This window comes from Lonchura striata, chromosome 4A (assembly GCF_050655825.1).
Source record: "Lonchura striata isolate lonStrDom1 chromosome 4A, ASM5065582v1, whole genome shotgun sequence".
NCBI classification, from domain to species: Eukaryota; Metazoa; Chordata; class Aves; order Passeriformes; family Estrildidae; genus Lonchura; species Lonchura striata.
This window is the reverse complement of record NC_140742.1, coordinates 16624212-16645819: the sequence shown is the minus strand read 5'-3', so window position 1 is coordinate 16645819 and position 21608 is coordinate 16624212. Positions and strand designations below refer to the sequence as shown.

The following is a 21608-nucleotide window of genomic DNA, read 5'->3' as shown; positions in this document are numbered from 1 at the left end:
CAGAACAGCTATAGATCAGAAATACAATACAGCCACTAAGGAGACAAATGTGACCCTTTACATTTAATGATTCACATTCTTTTCACACAAGAGAGGGAACTATCAACACTGGTGCCTTGGCCATGAGCCACTAACTGGAATATTGTTCCTAGTCACTCCTATTCAAGGAAAATGAATTCAAATAAATGCAACCAGGATGAACAGAAACAGAACTTTGCTTTTGAGAGGAAGGCTAACTTTTAATTTGGTCTAAGAAATTAAGGGTTTAAGTCTCTCCAAGCTTCACTACAAAAAATTCAGCTAGAACAGTTCAAGTGATAACAGACAGAGCATTATAAATACACTGGCAGAGACACGACAGTAAGCTGCTCTACCAACAGGTCTGAGACTGCCTTCCAAGAGAGTCAGGGCCAAATCCCAAATATCCTTAACACAGGCCTTTGCTGCTGAGTCCAGGCAATTACATCTCCTAAAGCCCCCGTGGGATATTATCTCCTGAATCAGCCCCTCATCCCAGAAACATTCCCTGCGTTTCTCAGCCAACGTCCAGGATCAGCTCCATGCTCCAGCAGCCCTGGGTTTGCCCAAAACAACTTCCAACAAAAACATTGCACGTGCCCCTTTCAGGAATGCGTGCTTTTCCCTCAGGGATGAGCCAAAGGCTTTAGTTTTAAGTCCTGCTTTCACAGCTCCAAAGCCAGGCTGGTCACACACACAAAGGGCTGCGTTGTGCTGGGCACAGACCCCTCTGGAAGCCAGGATTTGTTCACCCTCACACACTGTCCCTGCTCAGGCTGCCTCCCTGGGGGTGGGAGAAAACCTCTGCTTTTGGGGAGGAATGTGTGGGTCTCAGATTCAGTCAAAGAAAGAAACTGAGAGTTTCTAGCCAGGCAAAAATTCTGGGAAAGAGCTGTAAAAGAATGTAAATAATTCTTTATCTCTCTTGTTTTTCACATTGTTTATAGTTAAGTTCTATCACTGTGCGTTAAGCGCTCTGCACCAATGGTGTGCGTTGTTTTCACTTCAGAGCAAATGGATTTGGTCCTCACGAAGCTCTGTATAAAAGAGCGGTATATTTTGAATAAAGGGGAGTCTTACTTTCACAGCCTTCTGAGTCAAGTCTATTCATTCCTGTCCTGCCTCGACAGTGACAGGAATGCTGCAGGGAGAGGTTCCTTCCTCCCTTACCAGGGAGGGTCTGTGGGCCCGCCAACCAAATCATGGAATTGTTAAGGCTGGCAAAGAGATCACCAAGTGCAACCATCAACCAGCAGCACCACCATGGTCACCACTAAACCACGTCCTCCAGGGCCACATCCACAAGTTTTCCAACACTTCCAGGGATGGAGACTCCACCACTGTCCTGGCAGGAAGGTGGATCACCAGGAAAATCAGATATGACAATCATTCTGCAGTTTGCATCTTTGGAAATCTTTCCCAAGCTTTCCAAGTCTTGTTCTTTGAATAAGCCAAGGTTGTTGGCCTGGCTGTATTGGTTGTGTCTCATTTAGACACACCCCACCACTGCTGCCATCCCAATAAAACACCTCTACACAGAAAGACGCAGAAAATTTCAGGGTTTTTTTTTTTCTATAAACACATTGCACTACTCAAGGTTTTCATCTTTGAATTTAATTAAAGAAAAATGTCTCAAAGTGATGAAGCGAGTTTGACTTCCAGCTTCTTTCAATGGCACAAGCCAGTGCAGTAAATTATAGAAAGCAAGCTCAGTTAGAATTTTATTTTCATTTAAAATAAAAAATCGAGAGAAAACTCTCCAGATGTGAGGTCCTGTTAAAAAAGTGGCTGTTCACTTGTAAACAGAATAAAAGTGTTAAGAACACAGTTTCATACAGCTTAAACAAAACCACTTTTCAGAAGCAATACAAGTATGTTACAACACTGTAAGAACACCAAAAGCAGAAAACAAAAGAATGGCAGAAGAATCACATAACATTGCTTACTAAAGTGATAAATAATTGATGTTGAATGTTAATAGCTTGACGTTTTTATTGCTCCAATGGTAGTGTGTTAACAAGAAAATGTAGTAAACTGTCAGTGGGACAATAATAAACATCAATTTATGGTTTTGCATATGGAGTTTTGTACCTATCAAGAAGAGCATAGGAACATTTTTTTTTTTGTATTTATCAAAACCACACCAGATTTTATAATTGGTTTTTTCTCTGTTTGATAGTCATTTACAACTGAACTCACACTCCTGAGACTTGGGTGTGCATGTTTGAACACTTCTGTGTTTCTCCAGAGGGAAAACATCTCTGCAGGAGCAGGTGGGGAATCACAAAGGAAGAGCTTTGATGCTCTGCCAGAGTTCTGCACTCCTTCAGTACTCTCCAGATACAAAACTTTCTAGATACAAACCCAAAGATTTATTGGATAAAATATAGAAACAAAATTAGTGTCAACATGTTGATGTGAAGAAATAAACACTGATTTGGTAGACAGTAACTGCTTTTAAAAATCTGATGCAAATTCCCACTCCTGAGAGGGACCAGTCAGTTCCCTTTTCTCCTTCTCTGCACAATGGTGTTGGAACCAGCCAAGGCACTTTCTTTACCATTTCCACTCACTCTGCTGACATGAATCTGTTACATTGCTACAAATTCTGACAGATATCCTCCATGAACACTTCACCAACTCATGCTGGTCATTAACTGTCAAAAATGAGATTTCCAGTCTCGGCAGACAGAATTACTTGTGATGTTTTGGTATTAAAGGACAGCCCAAGCAAAAAGAACCTGGGCACAGAGTTCACAGCAGTACTGCCAGCTGCCTTCACCTTCCAGTGAGCTATGAACCCTGTGTCTTTCACATGCAAATATAATACTGCTGCTGGTTTTGCATTTTAATGCAAATTTATCTACCTATTAAAACATGGAGCTTACAGTAAATGACAGGTTTGGCTCTGGTTCTTTATGTTATGGCCACATAATTAAATGTCAATTAAAACACAAAGACAAGACCCATTCATGGTTTGAAGACTGCACAATTAATAATTAAAGACAAATTAAAATGTAGAGGATTTATGTACTTAAAATGTAAACTTTACAAATTAATATCATGTGCTTAAGTGTTCAAGGCCAGTTTGGATGGAGCTCTGAGCAACCTGGGCTAGTGGAAGGAGGGGGTGGAATGGCAGGAGCTTTGGGGTCCCTTCCACCCAACCCATTCTGTGGTTCCATGGGAAGTGCCTGTTCTCCCACTTGGAAAAGTACAGGGAGAAAATAGAGTTGCATGAAGAAAATCAGAACCTGCTGAGATTTCTTGAGTATTTTGCACAACAATATTCTGGCAGAACAGTAAGAAATTTCCATTGTTCTGTTAAATACTCCAGAAACTCATTTGTCAGTGAAATGCAAAGAAAGAACTGGGTGTGCTATTTCAGTTTTGGTTTACTCTGCCTTTTTCTGCCATTACTTTCTCTGCTTCCCATTAGCACTCATCCCCCCAAAAAAAGAACTAAAATGGAGACAACACTTTGCTTGGTTCTGCAATGGAAATCTGAGTTGCAAGGTGTAGCTAATGATAATTTCAAACAACACAGGAGATTTTTATTCATGTTACAAATGCAATTGCACATTTAGTTGTCACCAATCTACCAGTCAAACAAAGTTTCTGCATGAAATGTGCAGATTTCAAACTCTGAACCATCAGTCTGGGACAGGAAACAGCACAAACTTCCCTTTGAGTAACCTGCATAAAACTGGCCTTCTGTAAACACTGTGTACAAGGAATCTGACCTTTTACAAGTATTAGGAGGCAATGGTCTTACAAATATGGTATTTTAATAGCATATTGCAAACTGCAGAGATGCAAATACATTCAGAGGAAACCCCAAGTCACCCTGAAACTAAAAAGTAACTTGGGATGATGTTGCAGGGAGTCAAGATGCTGCAAAGAAATGCCTGGACACTGATAATGAAATCCACCACAAGTTGCAGATGCTCAGTTATCTGCTGGGCTTTGTTATTTCTAGTTAGGAAAGGCAGGGAACTTGCAACAATTTCCATTTGCTTTCTTTTAACAAGTGCTCTTGCTTAGGTCACCCATTAGAGGAAGCTTTTCTACAATGAGTTCCCTTCCTGAGATCAGGCAAACAGGGAAGAATCCAAAATAATACTGAATTCCACAAGGCTTTCCTGGCTCTCCAGACAGTGCCTGACTGCCAAAACATATTCAGGAGCCCTTTCAACTGCTGCACTTCCTCCTCTCAGCATGTTTTGAAACTCCACTTTGACTGAGATAAAACCTATTTCCACTGAAAGGGACTTGATGTCACTTAACTGTAAAAATGCTGAAGTACAACCACACCACAGCAGTAACAAAGGTGCTGCTTCAGCTGTTTCTAATTTTTCTCTTCTGTAATTAAGATCTCTGATTCGAGGTTAACTTTTCCTGACTTCAGAACAAAACAGAACTTAACATCCATATATACTCCTCACTTCAAAAGAGACTTTAGGGTATTTTGTTAATAGCAGCTGCCATCTACCTCACAAATGCAGCTTTTGCAGAGGTGAAGATTTCAGCTTTGTATTTCAGGTGCTGCAAACACCACCTGAAATACTTTTCAAAATAAAGACAGAAATGCTATGCATTTTTCATCCATTTACTAAACAAAGTGCAACTGAGCCCTACACATCTGACATATATACAAACTCTTTATGGCTTTCCCATAAAACCAGTGTGGGTGGGGCTGTACAATCCCAGGGGAACGAGCACATGGAACAGATGCTGGGGACTGTTGGCAATAGAATAAGAGCTATAATACATTCTGTAAACCTTGGCATACCACACTTTACATTATGCAAAGAGTTAATATTTACAAATCCATAGTGGGTAAACTAAAGAACCCCCTAAATGTAAATGATGATTTTGCAAAGTGCAGGACAAAACCAGTGCTGTTGACTGCAAGTCCTATGCAAGCAGGTTCTACTAAAATCATTACTACCGGAGTTTACCTGGACATTCCTACTGAGGGTTTCTAGGATTGCAACACTTAGGATGAAATATCGGATGACAAAGCTTTAGGATGCACATTGAAGGACAGCAAAGAGATAAATTAATAAGGCAGCATGCTCAGAACAAGTTTAAGCAGCACTGATGTTAAGATCCCTAGTGGCAACTCTATCAGTTATTGGTAATGTTAAAAATTCAGAGTGCAACATAGAAGCCTCGTTTAACATAAAAAAATGTGCAAATTGTTCTCTTCTTAACAAAAGAAAGTAACAGCAAGGAAGATTTCTACTGAAGAACATTTTTAAGTCACAGCAAAGTAGACCATCTTCTTTCCAAAATCATCTACAAGGCACTAAGGGTAGAAAATGACAGGTAACATGAGAGACCAATGTTGTTCCTCAGTCAGGTCGAAATATGGGGTATTTTGGTAAGAACTCTATTAATATTACCTGTTGAAGAAGGGAAAAAGACAAGAACAGAAGACAGTAACCAAAAAAGTTCAAAGTTTCAGCACAACTTCCATGAACATTAGCTAATTCTTAAGACTAAATGTATCTGAGGTAGTCTGTGAGGAGGGAATGCTCCCCAGGGTAACAAAGCAGAGATTTTTCCAGTCATTCTGAAATAGAGGGACTCTGGGTGCTTGTCTATTTTAGGGGTGGATCTCTTTCCCTAAGGCCTATACAATCTTCACAGCTACATGTTAAAGTGGATAGGGGAGTGATAGAACCACAGAAATATTTGAAATTCTGCTTTCCTACAAGGTCTTGCTTACAACCATGTGAGATTTAGAGCTGGCAGAAAAAAAAACCACCAAAACAAATCAAAAACTAAAACACAAAAGAAAAGGTCCAACCAAAAATCCACATTACTGTAAAGATGGAATACTTCTGCAAATTTATTTGAATCAAAGGAGTTCTGAATGCCACTGGAAAAGGTGGGTAAGTGTAAGGAACTATGGACTGCTGCTGGTGGGAATCACTCCAATGCAGAAAGTCCCAGTGGGTCTCCCTCATTCCAAATTACAGACCAAACTGCACATTTGTCTGGGAGATCTTTTTGCACAGGGTAACTAGGTGAAGGATTTTCTCTATTAAATCACAGTTCTGTTGAATAGCAATAAGTAACAAGCAATACTCACATATTCCATCATATTGCTAGTTTCACATTTCCTTTTACTCAGCTTCCAGTGCAAACCAAGCTAAGGAAATAATTAACAAAGGATTAGCACAGCCTTGTTTAGATGTGTAATGCAGCAAGCATTAGCAATACTGAATTATTAGGATCTATTATTTAAGATCAGTATAAAGTATGGAATTATGACAAGACTGTAAAATCCTTCATTGCCAATATTCTTAAAGCTGAAAGAAACAAGCACTCTTTTCTTACCTTATGATATAGTCTGTTATTTTCCCATTCTAATAACTTCTGAATTGATCTTCTAGTCTAGAAAGGAAGTCAGAAGTGCATCAGAAATGGTTCAGCAGCTGGTCTCATCCAGAAGGATCTCACTACTGCATTTCTGGCTAAGCTTAATTTACAGTAAGTTAAGTTCTATAAAAGTAGAACAAACCAAAGAATAAATACATGGAAATCTTATCACTTCAACTCCCCACTCCCCCCTTTTTTCAAAAAAGGAAAACACTCCTGGGTTTTTTGTTAATTTAGAATCACTGGAAAAAATTCTAAGATCAAGTCCAGCTTAGGCCTGTGGCTTTTCCAGAGTTCATTTGGTTAGTAAGAGATCTCTTTGAATTTGGTGTTTTTACCTCCCACAGCCAACAAAACAAAGTCTCCTGGCCAAATCCTGCACTCACTGCAGGTGTTCTGCTGAAAACACAGATTTCATACATTTAATTTCCAGATTTTGCTAAGGGAATTGTGATCTGGATCTTGGGAAAAAACCCTCACCACCAAACTCTAGTTCATAACGAATTATTTTCAGCGATTGGCTATCAAATGTGTCCTTCATTTCCTGCTCTTTCCATGACTGTGGAGAGGAGATGATTTCTCAAGTTTCAGAGATTTTGAAGGTCACAAAAAGACAACTATGATGATCCTGCATGGTATACATTTAATTATAATCACTGCATGGTTGTTACCATCCTCACAACCCACAGAAGTGCCATCATTTTCCCTACTTGGTGCATATTCTCTGTAGCCTTGAGAATTTAATATAATTAATACTACACCACTACATGGGCATTTATTTAGATTTTCACTGGTACAGGGATATTAAAAATAGCTTTAAAACCGCAAATACTCCTTTTGTATCTCTCAGGCATAAACCTCTGCAATAATTACATTTATAAAAGCAGTTAAAATGAACTAAAATAAGTCCTGTAACTTTTTAGTGATGCAGCTTTAGTGATGAGCACTTCACCAAGTTAACACATTAATGCACTTCCTCAATATTTACTGCTGTGATAAATCAATTCTAAATGTAAACCACAGAGGTAATTGACTAAAGTGCTTTTCAAATTTATTACTTTGGACCTGATTACAGAAGTTGTCAACTGTGCTGGGGGGAAGTCTTTAGAAAAAAAATTTGTACTTGTTCTTAACAGAAACAGAACAGTAAAATATGGCAAATAAACCCCCGCTCTGAAATGTTATGGTGTCTATTGCATACAAAATAGTGATTTTTAAATTTAAAAAATATTTATTGGGGGGTGGAGGAGTGGGGATGGGGGGTGCGAAGAGGAGAATTAATTTTTCAGTCTCATTCTGCCACTCTTTGAAGGTCATGAAGGTTCAGTTCTACACTCAATTCTTAGACCTTGAGAAGTCCTGGAAATTTGGAGCATCATATATTCCATCCTGTTTTAACTGAGATGAGATCAGCTATTCTTAAAATTATTGAGTCAACTGGTAATTTGGTGTAATTTCAAATTTTTTATATTTTCTAAGATGGAAATCAAAATAACCTTTTGAATGTGAGGCCAAAGCACGGTTTTAAAATAGGAAAGATATTATGAAAAGTTATTTAATCCTACCAATAATTAAAAAATCTATAGAATAAGATGAAACATGGACTCACTCTTTTGTTAAGACAGACCACAGGCCACAGGCTGCAGCCCAGAGTGCAGCAGCAGCACAGGCAGCCACAGAGCAGCCACTTCACGTTGACAGGGAGGTTCTTCCTCAGGCAGGCGTTCACTCGACTGATGCTGGTCTTGAATTCCTCAGGGGCCACCTGCAACAGAAGGGCTCAACTTCAGAGAGGGCCAGCACAGGTGTATTTTCTCAGAAATTGCCTCTACAGGTTAAAATGCAACAGGAAATGACACAATCTTCTAAAGCACTGGTCACCCAGTGAGCCTGAAAAGTCATTTTCCTGCAACAAATTCATTTCTGGTGTGTGCACTGCACAAACCTGAGTTCAAAAGCCAAACATCTTTTAGATGAGCAGCCTCATCTGTAATTTATTGCAGCAGTAATTAATAAATGGGCCTGAACACACAATGGGCCCTGACAAAATCAGAACTGGGACACAGCTGGGCAATACATGCACTGGCTACACTGAGCAAAACCACAGAAGAATGACAGATGTCTGCTCTCCAAGGGAATGGGGGAGCATTGCAGTAAAAATAGGTACCACAGAAAGGAAGAATATTTTCCAAATTAGTGTCACACCAATCTAAGTCTACACTGTGCCTGGGTGAAGGTTCTGTCCACAAATAACTTCCTGAAGTGGCCCATAATTAAGTCACAACTTCCCTTGTGGCTGCTTCCTAAAATAGGGAAGCCTAGAAAGAAATACACTGGATTGTATTTAAGGCAGAGCAAGGCACCTTGTACAGGGTTAGAAATAAAGTTTACTTATTGAAAACTAGCTTTTTGAAATTAAGAAATAAGTATTTTATAACTGTATTGCCACTGCAGAGTCACAGTGGAAGCCCCAGCTCAGAAAGGAGCTCTTTTCTCCAATAACTTCATTTCTCACCTACTTACATACCCCAAATCTCTCATTTCCCTACAGAATCCAAGTCACTTCCATCTGACAAGTCAAACACGGATTTGAGGCAGTGACTCCGAGATGACACCCTTGACTCTAACAAAATCCAGCATTCAAATACACAAAGCAGAATAAATTAGGACCAGGCAGGCACAACTCAGAACAATGAAAAACCCCATCCTTCCTACCTCTTTGCCATGTTGATGCAAATCCCCAGTGTGAGTCTGTACACAAAGCTGTGCAAGTGCTCCACAACCCCCACCCAAGCCAGCCCAACTCTGCTCATCTGACTCTGCAAACAAGGGCAGCAACGCCAACAAAAGTTCATTTAATGACAAAGATCCTTTTCAGCAGGGGCAAAGCCACTGGGCAGGAAATGGAGAGGACCTGATGCTGCTGCCCCTGCCTATTGAGCTGAATTCTTTAAAGCATTGCAGGGAAGGGAGTAAATAAATACATCTGTTTCCTGACCATTCAGGTCACCAGGCACTACAGAGTCAGAGGGCAGCTGGGCTTGCACACTAGCCAGGCCTACAGTTAATAACATGAGAACATAATTTGTGATTATTTTATAGCAGGAATTAATAAATACATAGAAAGTAATTATTTTGCCCCCTCCCATATTAAATAGACTGTTTTGTTTTACATCCACAAATGAAGCAACTAAAAACATTGTCTGTTTTACACGAGACACATTAGTTTAGGAAAAAAGAAATAAAATGATCAAAGAAAACCCCTGAGATCCTTTGTAGTGGGACATCTGCTATGAAAAAAATCCCATTGTAATGTGGCAAACTATCCTGTACTTGCATGTCTCTAGAACAAGGTTTTATGGATTTCTTTGCCAGTGCCAAATCTTGTACTGGGATATAATAAATACCAGATGCACAGAGCAAAACCATTTCATCTTCAATGTGGGAGAGTGTTTTGTAGGAAAGAACATCTGGGCTGGTGGTTTCCAGTAACCTCAGGCAGCTGCTGCAGTCACTGCCTCAAAGTAAACTGAGATTCCTACATTAATTGGCATTTTCAACTCCTAAGGAAATTTCCATGGGCCTTATATTTGGATACCTACAAATGGCACTTTCTTTGATAAATCTTTTAGAATTTTATATTCTGTTTATGTGAAATATAAAAATAAGTAGGTTTTTTTTTTCCTAGAACTCATTTATACTTTTGTAATGAAACTCCCTAGGAAAAGAGAATGTTTCCTTTTCCTTCAGACACAAAGTTTACTGGACTTTGACAGCAACACAGCCCAACCTCCAAATCCAGCTGAACAAACTTGCCAAAGACAATGGAATGGCACAGCCCAGAATTTAGTTTAACAAGAATAATCCTTATCAGTGGTAACATCCAACACAAAGAGAACTCAACCAGATTCTCAGATCACAGATGGCATAAAAATTTGGGACCTAAGAAGAAAGCCTAGGGAGATTCCCTTTCCTGTGATAATTTCTAGGGAGTCACTGTTCACATCAGGTTAACATGTTCCTACATTTTAAGATGAAAGGTGAAGTATTCTCATTCCTGCAGAGCAAATGGCTAAACCAGAAACCAATTTTGAATGCCACTAAGCAAAAGAAAATTCCCATTTCAGGAGTTTTGGTTTGATGTTTATCTTACTACAATAATATGAAAACACCACTACCAAATATTTTCACCAAATATTTTCAAGTAAAGGTGAATCTCTTGGCTACGACATGAGATGAAATTACTTAGGATGCTTTTGACTAACCCCAACTATTGGATTGTTTCTGGCTTTAGGAAATCAAACCACAACAAATATTTCTGTCACTTATGACACATATTCATCTGAAACTAAAGGAACTGGAGAACAGGATAAGCCTCATGTTGTGATAAAAAGAACAAATCACAATAGTTTATAGCTCAGTGACAGTTAAGCAATGTTTCGCAGTGATTAAGAACAAAATACCTGTAAATAATTGTTCTAATCTAATAATGAAACTGAATACAAATGAAAGTCACCACAGAACTGTTGATTTTCTAACACAATTTTAACTCCTGCCTTCTTGCAGGTACAGCTTTTGAAAGGTGTATGTGAAAGGGCTGACGAATTTCAAATAAACAGAATTACCAGCTCCTCCTGCACAAAGACAGCTCCCTAAGAAAGCTCAGTTTTGAGTAATTCTGGAAATCTATTGGAGAGTTTGTGTCTGGCTCTTGAAAAGAATGAGATAAGCACTTTGCTCCTGGCTGTGCTGTACACCTTAGGAAGGGACACTAGCTCCTTTTAGGGGGGAAAAAACAAAACCAAAAAAAAACATAAAAGGAAAGGAGGGGGTGTCATAATATTTTACAACAGGATGCAGAGGATCTCCAAACACAGGAAGGGAGCCAGCAAGGCCCAGCAGGCCTGATCTTTCTCCTTCAATCACCATGATCAGCAGCCCTATCAATCACACGGCACAACGGCACCACAATGCCCAGCCCTCACTTTATGGCTCCCCCTGCCCTGCACTGCACACTCCTCTCTGGGCAGGACCCCTTTTGTTTCAAGATCAGAGCAGGAAATTCCACTTTTCCCCTTCAGGATCACTGCCTCCATCATCTTCTGGTCACCTGGAGCAGTGTGTGCTACTGTGCTCACTATCACAGAGAATATTTTGTTAAAAGCTTGTTTAAGAGAATTAATAATCCCGTAAACCTGTAGCACACAGAATTTAAATTTAACCAGCACTCCAATTTAGGCCAAGGTCCAATTACATTATTAAAAGTTAAATATTGCCTCTGTATTAAGTGTAGTCAAATCTTTTCTTAATGTTCCTCTGAAACAAAGTCTGGCTTGGGGTTTACAAACCAGGTGAGTTTCTGTCTCATCCTGCAAGACAAATATTAATCCAATTGAACTAGCTACGCCAAACATCTGATGTACCTGGGATATGCCTTTCCTTTATTATTTTATTGTCTATGCTTTACCCTTAAATGTACACATTCACCTCTCCCAAGGAAAGCAACAAATGAAGTCTCAAACACTGAAGATGTAATTACAAGCATGTAGCTCTAGGCTAACCTACAACAGCTATGCAGTGTCTGTAAAAACTGGAGACTGAGAAAATGGGTGAAGGAGGAGGGGGATTCCAGATTTCAGAAGAAGAAAATCAAAAAGTTTGCTGCCATCACTATGTGGATGGGCAAACTGAGGGCAGAAAGCTTAAGGAAATTACTAATACAAGAATGTGGCACAAATCCCAAAAGTTTGTGCTTCTGGGAGAAAGGTGTAGCTACAGAGTCTTCTCTAATTAGGATTTTCAAACTGCTTTAAAAACCTACATCTTTTACATCTGTATTTATTCAAAAGAAAACCAGTTCCACCAAGAAATCCATCCAGCCCATCTAATGGCTTCATCCTTACACTCCATTAGCAGATGGGATTTATTATTAATATCAATTCACAGGAAACAGCAAAGCCATCCAACTTAATGTTACACAGGCAATATGAATAAACAATGACATTGTCTTAGAGTAGCTAAGGAGCAATGCAAATTCAGAGTAAACATTTTAATCCAAATTTGTAAATATAAACAGTCACTGTTATTCATAAAATTTGATTTAATAAAAAACAAAAAAAAATACATTTTAACAGCAGAGGATGTTAAAGCGGAGTCTCAGTTGACTATGGTATTGATTATTGTGAATTACTTAACAGGGTATTTGAAGAAAAACTTCTTACTGGAAAAAAAATACTGAACTTTCATTTTCAATAGGGATTAAGATGATTGACTGCCTCAACCAGAGAAAGAAGAAAATTCTTTATTTCTTGCAATTGACTGAAGTATTAAAAACTGAAAGTCCCATATTAAAAACTGGTTTTTAATGTCTTTCATAGCAGTTCTGACAGGCAGTAAGAAAAATGTGTTTACTATCTTATTTCATTGGTGTTCTCCCCTGACAAAAGGGAATTCACTTCCTTGCTCAGAAAGCCCCTCAAATCCACAAGACAACAGAACACCAAGATTCTCAGCAGAGGAGCATCCCTGTATACAGCAAATCTCTACCCATGCCACTCCTGTAGCACTGATCACACCCACAGAACAAGAAGGGTAAATGCTTACAGAAGAATTTCCTCTTTTCTGTCTCTGCTAAATTATGTCCAAGCACTCAAGTGAACTTTAAATTAAGCTTTTGTTCACTGTCTATTTAACAAGAGGAGGACAGTCAAGTGGAAAATGTGACAGCCACTGATGCTGGTATTAAAAAGTATAGGCCTGGTTGTAGGTTGGTTTTTTTAATAACCCAAATATATTTTAGAGAGACAGAAAGAGATGAAATAATATCATTAAATTTAGTTTTAATCTTTCTTGCCTGGGATTTTCTACAGGCTTATTTATAATAAACTACAAGTCGAGAAGAAGAACATAAAAATAGTTTTTTCCAGAATGTATTGTGGCTGTTCAGTGATCCGAAAGAGCTTCCCAGAGGAGAATAAGCCTCAGACAAGGTGGTGAAATGCAAAATGTTGTCAGCAGCCCTCACACTGGAATCAGTAGAATTTGTCTGAGCTCAGTGAGATCCTAAAATTCCCAGGCTGATTTTCAGCACCCAAAAACTCCAAGCAGAACCTGCTTTTCAGGGGTACTGCTGCCAGAACAGATGGACAACCTCAACACAAGGGTTTTATTCATTGTACTCTGGTGTGAAAATGCAGGAGGAGAAAGCCCAGATGGATCTGGCAGAAGCAGGAGCAACCACTCAGCTGTGTTTAGTGGATTGTTGGTATGACTCAACCTCTGCAAGGGGCTGCAGAGGGAGTGCAGCTCTATGGGATGACATGAGACAAAGTAGAAAGAGCCAAATAAACTTTATTCTTCCCAAATTCTGGAAAAGATACACGAGGGATATATAAATCAAAGCAAAAACAAAGCACTAGACACTGAAACAGCAAGAATAAAAAAAAAATCAAGAGAAAAAGAATTAAGCAATTAAAAGATTAAAAAAATACAATTACAAAAATTATTTAAAACTAAGAATTAAGTGAAGGTTGAATTAATAGCTACAAATTACAGTTTCTTACACTTGCATTAAGTAAGATGACAGGACTCCAGAGAAAGCAAGAGACTTGTGTCACCACTAATTTTCAGAACTAAATGGTATTTGTGAAAATGTACTAAAAACCTACTTAATTTGTAGACTTAACACTATGTTTTGTTCTGTAAAGCTTCAGATAAAACAGATTCACTTCCAAAGATTTGTCTAAACAAACTCAAGGCTTGGCAGGCATACTCAGAAGAGAGGTCTAGTATTTGTACTGATTTAATTCACCCAGGAGGGAGCACAAACTCCAGGTATTTAAAAAGCAAGGTTAAGTGAGTGTTGCTTTCATGTCTGCATGGAAACAGTCAGATCCATGGTAAGCTTTGCTGTGTTTGGAATGTCCATAATAGTAACAATCACAGCAAATCCTCCCTTCTTTTTTCCAGCTTACACTGAGGAACTGGGCAGGGAGCAGCTGGGTCACACAGGCCACAGGTAACAGTTTTTAGTGGGTTCATGCTCAAAATATCCAACACAGAAACCACTGGATGCACTGGCTCCTCCCATTGAAAAGAACAGTTTAATCTCACACTTACCTTCCCTGTCAGAACAGAAGGAAATTCTGTATCAAACTTGTTGCTCAAGCCAAACCTTGAAAACAAAAGAGACAAACAAAATATATTCCACCTAACTTACTTTGTTTCCCTTAACAAAAAAAATGTAATAAGAGTTTTTACTTTAAAAAGAAACCACTATTAATTTCTTTTGCCCTTACATTTGCATTATTTCATGAGCTTTTGGTTTAAGTTAATACAAGGTCTCATGTGCCAGTCACTCATTTCCAGACAGAAACACAGCTTGGTGCCTTACTTCATGCCTTACTCCAGAAGTGCAAAAATTCTTTTCCAATTGGATGGCAGCAAGTTTAAATCTTTGACTTTTGTAAGAAAAAACCCTCCAGCTATAAAATCCCAGGTTTAACAACCCTTTTACTTTCTTACACGTGCAATTGCGCCACATGCGACAGATGAAGTTTGTTTTAAGAAACCCATTCATCATCATCTTAGAAATTTATAACCATGTGGTTTTAAAAACTTCCTTTGGGCAGATTTAAGGTACCTCGTAAGAGCCTACACAAAGGAGACTTTTACAACAACTGTGAACTTCAAGAAAATTAAGTTTTGGGTACCACTGTGGCTGCTCTTCACTGAACTCTTTTGGGGTTTGAGCAAAAGGTTTTCATTATAAGCAGTGAAAGCTCCAGGGAGCTGGATTTGGCTTGTAAACCTGTTACCACTTATTCCAAAACCCCTAAACCTTTAAAATTCAGTAATTTAACAAAATACAGCAGCAGCTGGCCCTCAGCTACAATCTGTATGTTTGATGAAAGTTAAATATATTGTACATCAAGTCAGCTCTGCTGAACTATCTCCTGAGTATGTGTTAAAAAAAAAAATACCTGAAAGAATCACTGCCAAAAAGAAGGAGCACAAATACATCTGGTATTGTAGTAGTTACTGAAGAAACAAACTTTGCTTTGAGTCAAACTGACACCTGCCATACTCCAAACTGGTCCCTGGTACCAATACCACTATGACTGAAATAACACAGAATTGTGGAATGGTTTGGGTTGGAAGGGACCTTAAAGGTTCCAACACCTTCTCTTGGACATCAGTGCCCATCATTAGATCACACATACACACTCCTGTGCACTCTGTAATACCCCAGACAATGGAAATTGTTCCCAAGTAACAAAAAGTCAAAACAACCTTCAAGAGAACAGAACTCGTACTGTCTCTAGAAATCCAGTAACTGAAATGTTTGCCAACAACACTGGTGAAGATCAGTCCAGTCCTTTGATGAATCATTTAAGTTAGAGCCTCTTGTAAAGAGCAGTAGCTGTGTAAAACATTACAAAAACCCCAAACAGTAAAAACAGTAAGATTTCAGGCAAGTACAAAGGTTACTAACATAGCACATTTCCATTCTCTTTGTAATCTGGCAAGGCAGCCTCCACATTTTGTACCTTTTCAAGCTGAAATCTTCCAGGTTTTGTAATGTTACATATTTAGTTTTAAGGAAGCTTACTTAGAGAGCAATGAAGTAGTCTTTTCAGTCTTAAAAAAAAAGACTAAAATTATAAAGCTTGCTTTGAGGAACACAAGTTTTCAGTGCAGCTGCAATGGAGCAACCTGGAATGATCACAAAGTAGAAGCAATCAGACAACACTATAAAAGAACTACTGGAAAATTCAAGAATTATTTACTCTACCCATCTAACAGACCAATTCCACTAAATCATGCCAAAGGTCCATCTTGTCCACAACACCGATTTTTACAGTGGCCAGGAGCAGCAGCTTAGGAAATGGCAAAATGGAAAAAAAAAAAGCAAACATGTACCAGCTGTTCCTCAGAACCTTCCTCTGACCGTCCACAATTCAGAGTTCAAACACTTCCTAAGCCACAGGTAGTGCCTTTTATCTCATTGATCAAATACACTCATAAAAATTCCCATTGCACCCCAATTTCCATAAAGAACAAGATAATTAGTGCTTTCTGATTAATAAATCTGATTAGGAATGCAAGATCACAATGTGGTTTGGGTTCAATTTCAAAGCTGATGTCATGAAACATATTCAAACACCCAAATTTTTATTAGTTGCTAAAACACTCTCTTCAGTTGCAGCACATCCAGGAAACCCGAGTTACAGAAAGGTTTCTCTCACACTAACACCTGTGAGTGACTAAGGAATATAACTTTACATTTTAACTACGCTTAAAATACTATACTTGGTCAGAATCACTGGTGGCCTTTAGCACAGTTTTACCAAAACTAGAAGTTTTACAGACTATTCTGTGATTATTTACTACAGGGCTTAGAAATATTAAACTCCTGTTAGATGGTGGCTCAACAACCAAATAAAATAAAAAGATTGAAGCAGGATGTTATACAGTTGTACAACTTTACAGGCAACTTTGTGAAAGTACTGAAGTGTTATTAGAACCTTTCATGTAAAGAAGTTAAAATCTAAAGTATTGATCAAGAGGTATTTAACTTAATTAGACTTCCTAAAACAGACTAGTGATCTAGCATGAGCAGCCTATGATCTTCTAAACTTCAGCATCATGATTAAAAATCATGATAACATAAATTCCAGTAGCTGTCCCTTAAGTCATTTAAACCAGCAGTTGGTGGTGATTTATTTCTGGGCCAGTTCTGTGACTCCTCAGTGCAAGCTGCCCAAAGTGTAACATTTAGAATTTCAGATCAGTCACCCACGTCCTGTGGTTGCACTTTTCTCACTGCATGGCAAGTACCTCTAAGAGCCAGGCACTGTCACCTAGAGGCTGCAACAGAACTAGGATGACCTCACTTGCCAGTTCTGGCCTTCTTTCCCTGTTTTCATGGATGGCATCAGGCAAATCCCATCACCTCATTTTCCCCCATCTGTAGAGTGGTGAGAACACAACTTGTCCTAGGGAGCTATAATAAGAGAAATGCATAAATCCCTCAGTTAAAGGCTGAAATGAACATCCTGAATCACCAGTTGCAAACCTCACCTGCAACAGGTACCTCAAGATAACGTTTTTTTATTAGTTTACAAAGCAGGAGCTCAGGTTTTCTGTCCCAGAACTGAAACAGGAAGAGTTTGGAAATGCTTTCTTACATCTAGAAGAGAATATTTCAAGGTGCTTTGCCTTTTTATTTTGTTTGACTTAAACTTCACCTCATTCTCAGTTCTCCCACTCCTGTATTTATAGATAGTAATCAGCCTTACTAGACTGCACAAGTTAAACCTGTTAAGTGAAGCTCTTGGAGAGCACAGTTTCTAACACAGCTCCTTTCCCCACACCTAATCCAGGTTATGTTTAACCTCTCTGCAAGAGTGGAGCTCAGATCCCACACTGCTCTTTATGAGGTATCAGCTGAGTTTTGGCCAACATTAGAGGGTAAAGATGACATTCCTCAAGAGCCCTGAACTGAAATCTCCTTGAACATTTAACATTCCCCAGTTCAGAACATTTTCCTGTGCAGCCAACAGAACTATCCAAGAATCCTTACCCACGGATGATGTTTTGGAAAATTAAGTCTTTGGTAACGGGTGGAAAGCTGAGGTCATTTGCTATTTTAAATTTGTGGAAGGTGGAACAATATCAAATAATACTCAAATGTTATCTCAACTGGCTCTTCCTTCCCCAGCTGATGAAAATAAACTTTTCATTAGCACCTGGACTGTGGGTCCCTGGGGCACTCCAACAGAAAACAGGCTAGAACACCAAAAGTTAACTTCTAGCCAAGACTAGGAGGCTTGCAGACTTCAGCAGGAAGCTGGAAACTAATGGCAAAAATATGTTTAATGGCTATTTCATTACCTCATTACCATCCATCCACATGGACTTAATGACATGGAAAAATTATAGCAGATAAACACAACCCTATAACCAGGTTACAGTTTGCTTACTGCTCTGTTTTTGGAAGTTATTGCCTTTGCTTTGCTAGGCATGACTCAGTCTTCACTACAAATGTCTGTATGGAGATTCTTGGATGTACCAATCAGTCACACTATGGAAGAAACAGCAGACAAAGTGTTTATAACTCATCAAAATGGAATTGCAGAAGAAAAGGCATTTCCTAGGACCTAGTAATTTATCTGTGCTAAAATTTAAAAGCTTTCAAAAACAATAAGTATGACAGAATTTTTTCAAAGAATCCTGGACAAGATGAACATAGATTTTGCTAACCATTTTTACACATGTTTTCTCTGACTAAAATAAAACAAGGACACTTCAGATGGTCACTCTTACCACACACAGGGGTAGAAGGGCTGGCAAAATAAAGTGGGAAAACCAAGATCCTGCTAAAATACCCTCACAAAACTCATTAAATTTATATTAAGTACTGTTGGATACTGCAGAATAGTTGCTCTGTTAGAGCAAGCAGCTCACTGACAAGGTCATAAGAATAAAAAGTCTCTTCCAAGAAACTAACAGTGTTTGAGTCTACCGACTTAGGAGTTTCAAAAGAGAACTGGATATGAAAAGCTGAAGCAGATGACCCTGGAATTTGAGAATTATCCTTTATCTAAAAGCTGAAAGTATTCAAGAAGGCCAATGTCAGGTGAGGAACAGGAGACATCTGAAACAAAAATCCAAAGAAAACAATGGCTTTATGAAGATAATTGTTTTTCTTTTTGTAATAATGTCTGACTTGTAAGGACAGACCTTTTCATTAGCAGTAGCCCAGACAGGTTCAGCAAACAAACCCAGGTTTTCCTGGATGCCATTTCTCCCTTCAGTAACTGGAACAGGCTGCTTCTGCAGCCAACTAATTTCAAAAACAGCAGCCTCTGTGTGATCAAAAAGTGACAGTTCCAACACACAAACTCTTTGGGAAGCAAACCAGTTCCCATTTAACAAGTCAGCATTATGCACTCCAGTGCCCAGGGTTTACTTGCATTTTATTGGTAACATCCAATAACTGTTTTTATCAGTATAAGGAGATTTAAAAATACAGCATGAGCTGATAAAAGCTGCCTCCTATCATGCAGGTAGGTCCTGTTACAGGAAGAAAGCTGAGACGGATGGGAGAAAGGGAAAATACACTGGATGTGGATTCAGTTCAGGTGGTTACAAGGGCATGTAGCCAGCTAAGGATTTCCACTTCCCTGACAATAGTGCTTTTCTTTGATGTAAACATCATTAATTCTTGGAGATGCTCCTGCCCATCCCAAAAAGATGCTGGAGCCTAGAAGGAACTGTAAGTAACATCACTAACAAAAAAAAAAATCACAGAAAGGAAAGCAGATGAGTGTGTAATATTTTTTTCCAGTTCAGCACTTCAAATCAGGTAGCTCCTAAGATGGGTATTTGGTATTCTGAGCATCTTGCTTGTGTTCCACCTCTCCTTTAGTCAGGCCAGCAGCTATTTGGGGTGAGGACACAAAGAAATTCCATCTGCACGAGCAAATGCACTGCGGTGCAGCAGAGCAACTCCCCACTGGCACCAGCTCAATGCAACCCTGATCCAGGCTTCCATGAGAACACAGCTCCAACACCACTTCCCATGGCATGGGAGAGCCTTCCCCACCCAGTGCTTTTGCTGCAGGGACTTAGATCACACTGCACCTATTTACAGAGAGAAATGTGAATTTTATGCAATCCAAAGACAGAGCCAAAGCAACACAAGCTTGGTAGGTCTTTGCAATACATACACGTCAATACCCCCCTCCCATGAAAATTAACATGACAACCAACAACTTGTTAAGGATGCACTCACTACTATTAATTCTTCAGCTTGCTGGAGCAGGAATACTAAGAAAATCCCTACTAGTAAACATTACATATAAGGAAACACAGCTTGCTCGTCTTCTGTTCAACTGTTTAAATGAGCAGCAAACATTCTGGCTCACGCTGTGTTCCAGTGATAAAAGCACTCAATCTAAACCAAACTCTCAACTAAGTTTGGGGCAGATAAAGTACAGCACGGGCAGGAGCCTCCTCTGCAGTGCAGTGTGGGGGCTCTCTGGCTCGGCTGTGGCACACAAGGGTCACAGCGAGATGGTTGGAACAGGCTGTTCGTCCTCGCATCGCCTGGACTTTGCTTTTTATCTAACAAATTGTTTGGATAAAGAGGAGCAACCAGGGAGGGCTGCCAGGGATGCGCTGCAGCCTCTGCACCCAACAGCCAACTCCGGCTGCTCATTCACGGCCGGGGCTTTCGTCGAGCTACCGGAAAATACCCCGTTCACAGCAAGGTTCCCCTCACGGAGGGGAGCGGGGCGCAGGGCTCTGGGCCCCGCGGGGCGGGAGGCCGGGGCCCACAGGGCCGGGGCGCGGTGCCCCCGCTGCCCTCACCCCACCCGGCGCTCCCGCCCGGCTCCTCCGCCCCGCCACACCGGCCCCTCACGCTGCCCCCGCTCCTTCCTTACACGGTGATGTGCCCGGCGCCCCGTACCGCTACGGGATCGGGCGCGTCGCGGGGCCGGGGCAGCTCCTGGCTCCGCACCACGGGCTCGGGCTCATCCTGCTCCTCCTCGTCCTCCTCCTCCAGCTCGTAGATCGTGTCGAAGTCCGCCATATTGGGCAGCAGGACGCTCATCGCCGGCCCTCCCGCCGCGCCTGCGCAGCGCGCGCCGGGGGCGGGGCCGCGCCTCGGCCGGGGCGGCGGGCGGGCGGGCAGCGCGCAGGCGCAGCGCGGCTGTGGCGGCGCGGCTGTGGCGGCGCTGAGGGGAGCGGCGCGGGGCTGGCCGCGTCACCCCCCGCCGGCGGTGGGCAGCGGCTTTGCGGCCGCTGTGGGTGGCCGGAGGCGGCCGCTCAGGTGCGGGTGTGCCCGCCCGCCCCTCGCCGCTCCCGGGCGGCGGGTAACGAGCCGGCACGAGGAGCTGCTGAGAAAGGAGTTAGCGCTGGTGGTTATAGCGGAGGCGGAATAACCTTATGGAACTCTGAACTTGTTTTCAGAGCCTCCCTCTAAGCCTTCCGTGTACAAGAAGCGGGATATCTCCGCTACCGTTAGCGTTTATAACTCCCCCGGCCTCCCTTCCCTCACCTCAGGTGCACGACGGTCTCGAGGCGGCGCGAGCTTCTCCCGACGGGAATTTTAATTTGCTGCTTACAGGGGATCCGGATTAAAAACCTCACTGGACTTTAATTTGTTAAAAAAAAAAAATCACCCCTGAACC

The 21608-nt window shown here is 40.6% G+C and overlaps 1 protein-coding gene across 2 annotated transcripts; it reads right to left on the bottom strand.

The window, feature by feature from the left end:
• Nucleotides 1–1561: 1561 nt before the first annotated feature.
• Nucleotides 1562–21054, bottom strand: CHIC1 (cysteine rich hydrophobic domain 1). 2 transcript variants are annotated; one of them, XM_021525289.3, is made up of 6 exons: nucleotides 20859–21054; nucleotides 14527–14581; nucleotides 8018–8173; nucleotides 6367–6423; nucleotides 6119–6178; nucleotides 1562–5426 (listed from the first exon to the last, which is right to left on the bottom strand). In XM_021525289.3, exons 1-6 carry the CDS (start codon nucleotides 21026–21028, stop codon nucleotides 5376–5378), a joined length of 549 nt encoding a protein of 182 aa, XP_021380964.1. In that variant the 5' UTR covers nucleotides 21029–21054; the 3' UTR covers nucleotides 1562–5375. The 2 variants fall into 2 exon arrangements, with proteins under 2 accessions (XP_021380964.1, XP_077642709.1); XM_077786583.2 differs by lacking the exon at nucleotides 14527–14581 and having other exon boundaries at nucleotides 20885–21054.
• Between the last annotated feature and the right edge of the window lie 554 nt (nucleotides 21055–21608).

What these genes read in the sequence shown, in the direction of transcription:
- CHIC1 (XM_021525289.3), bottom strand. Translation starts at nt 21,028, where the DNA reads ATGAGCGTCCTGCTGCCCAATATGGCGGACTTCGACACGATCTACGAG. An exon ending in CTTCTGTTCTGACAGGGAAG is followed by an intron (nt 8,174 to 14,526) that starts GTAAGTGTGAGA and finishes CTTCTGTTGCAG; the next exon opens with GTGGCCCCTGAGGAATTCAA. An exon ending in ATAACAGACTATATCATAAG is followed by an intron (nt 6,179 to 6,366) that starts GTAAGAAAAGAG and finishes TTATTTCCTTAG; the next exon opens with CTTGGTTTGCACTGGAAGCT.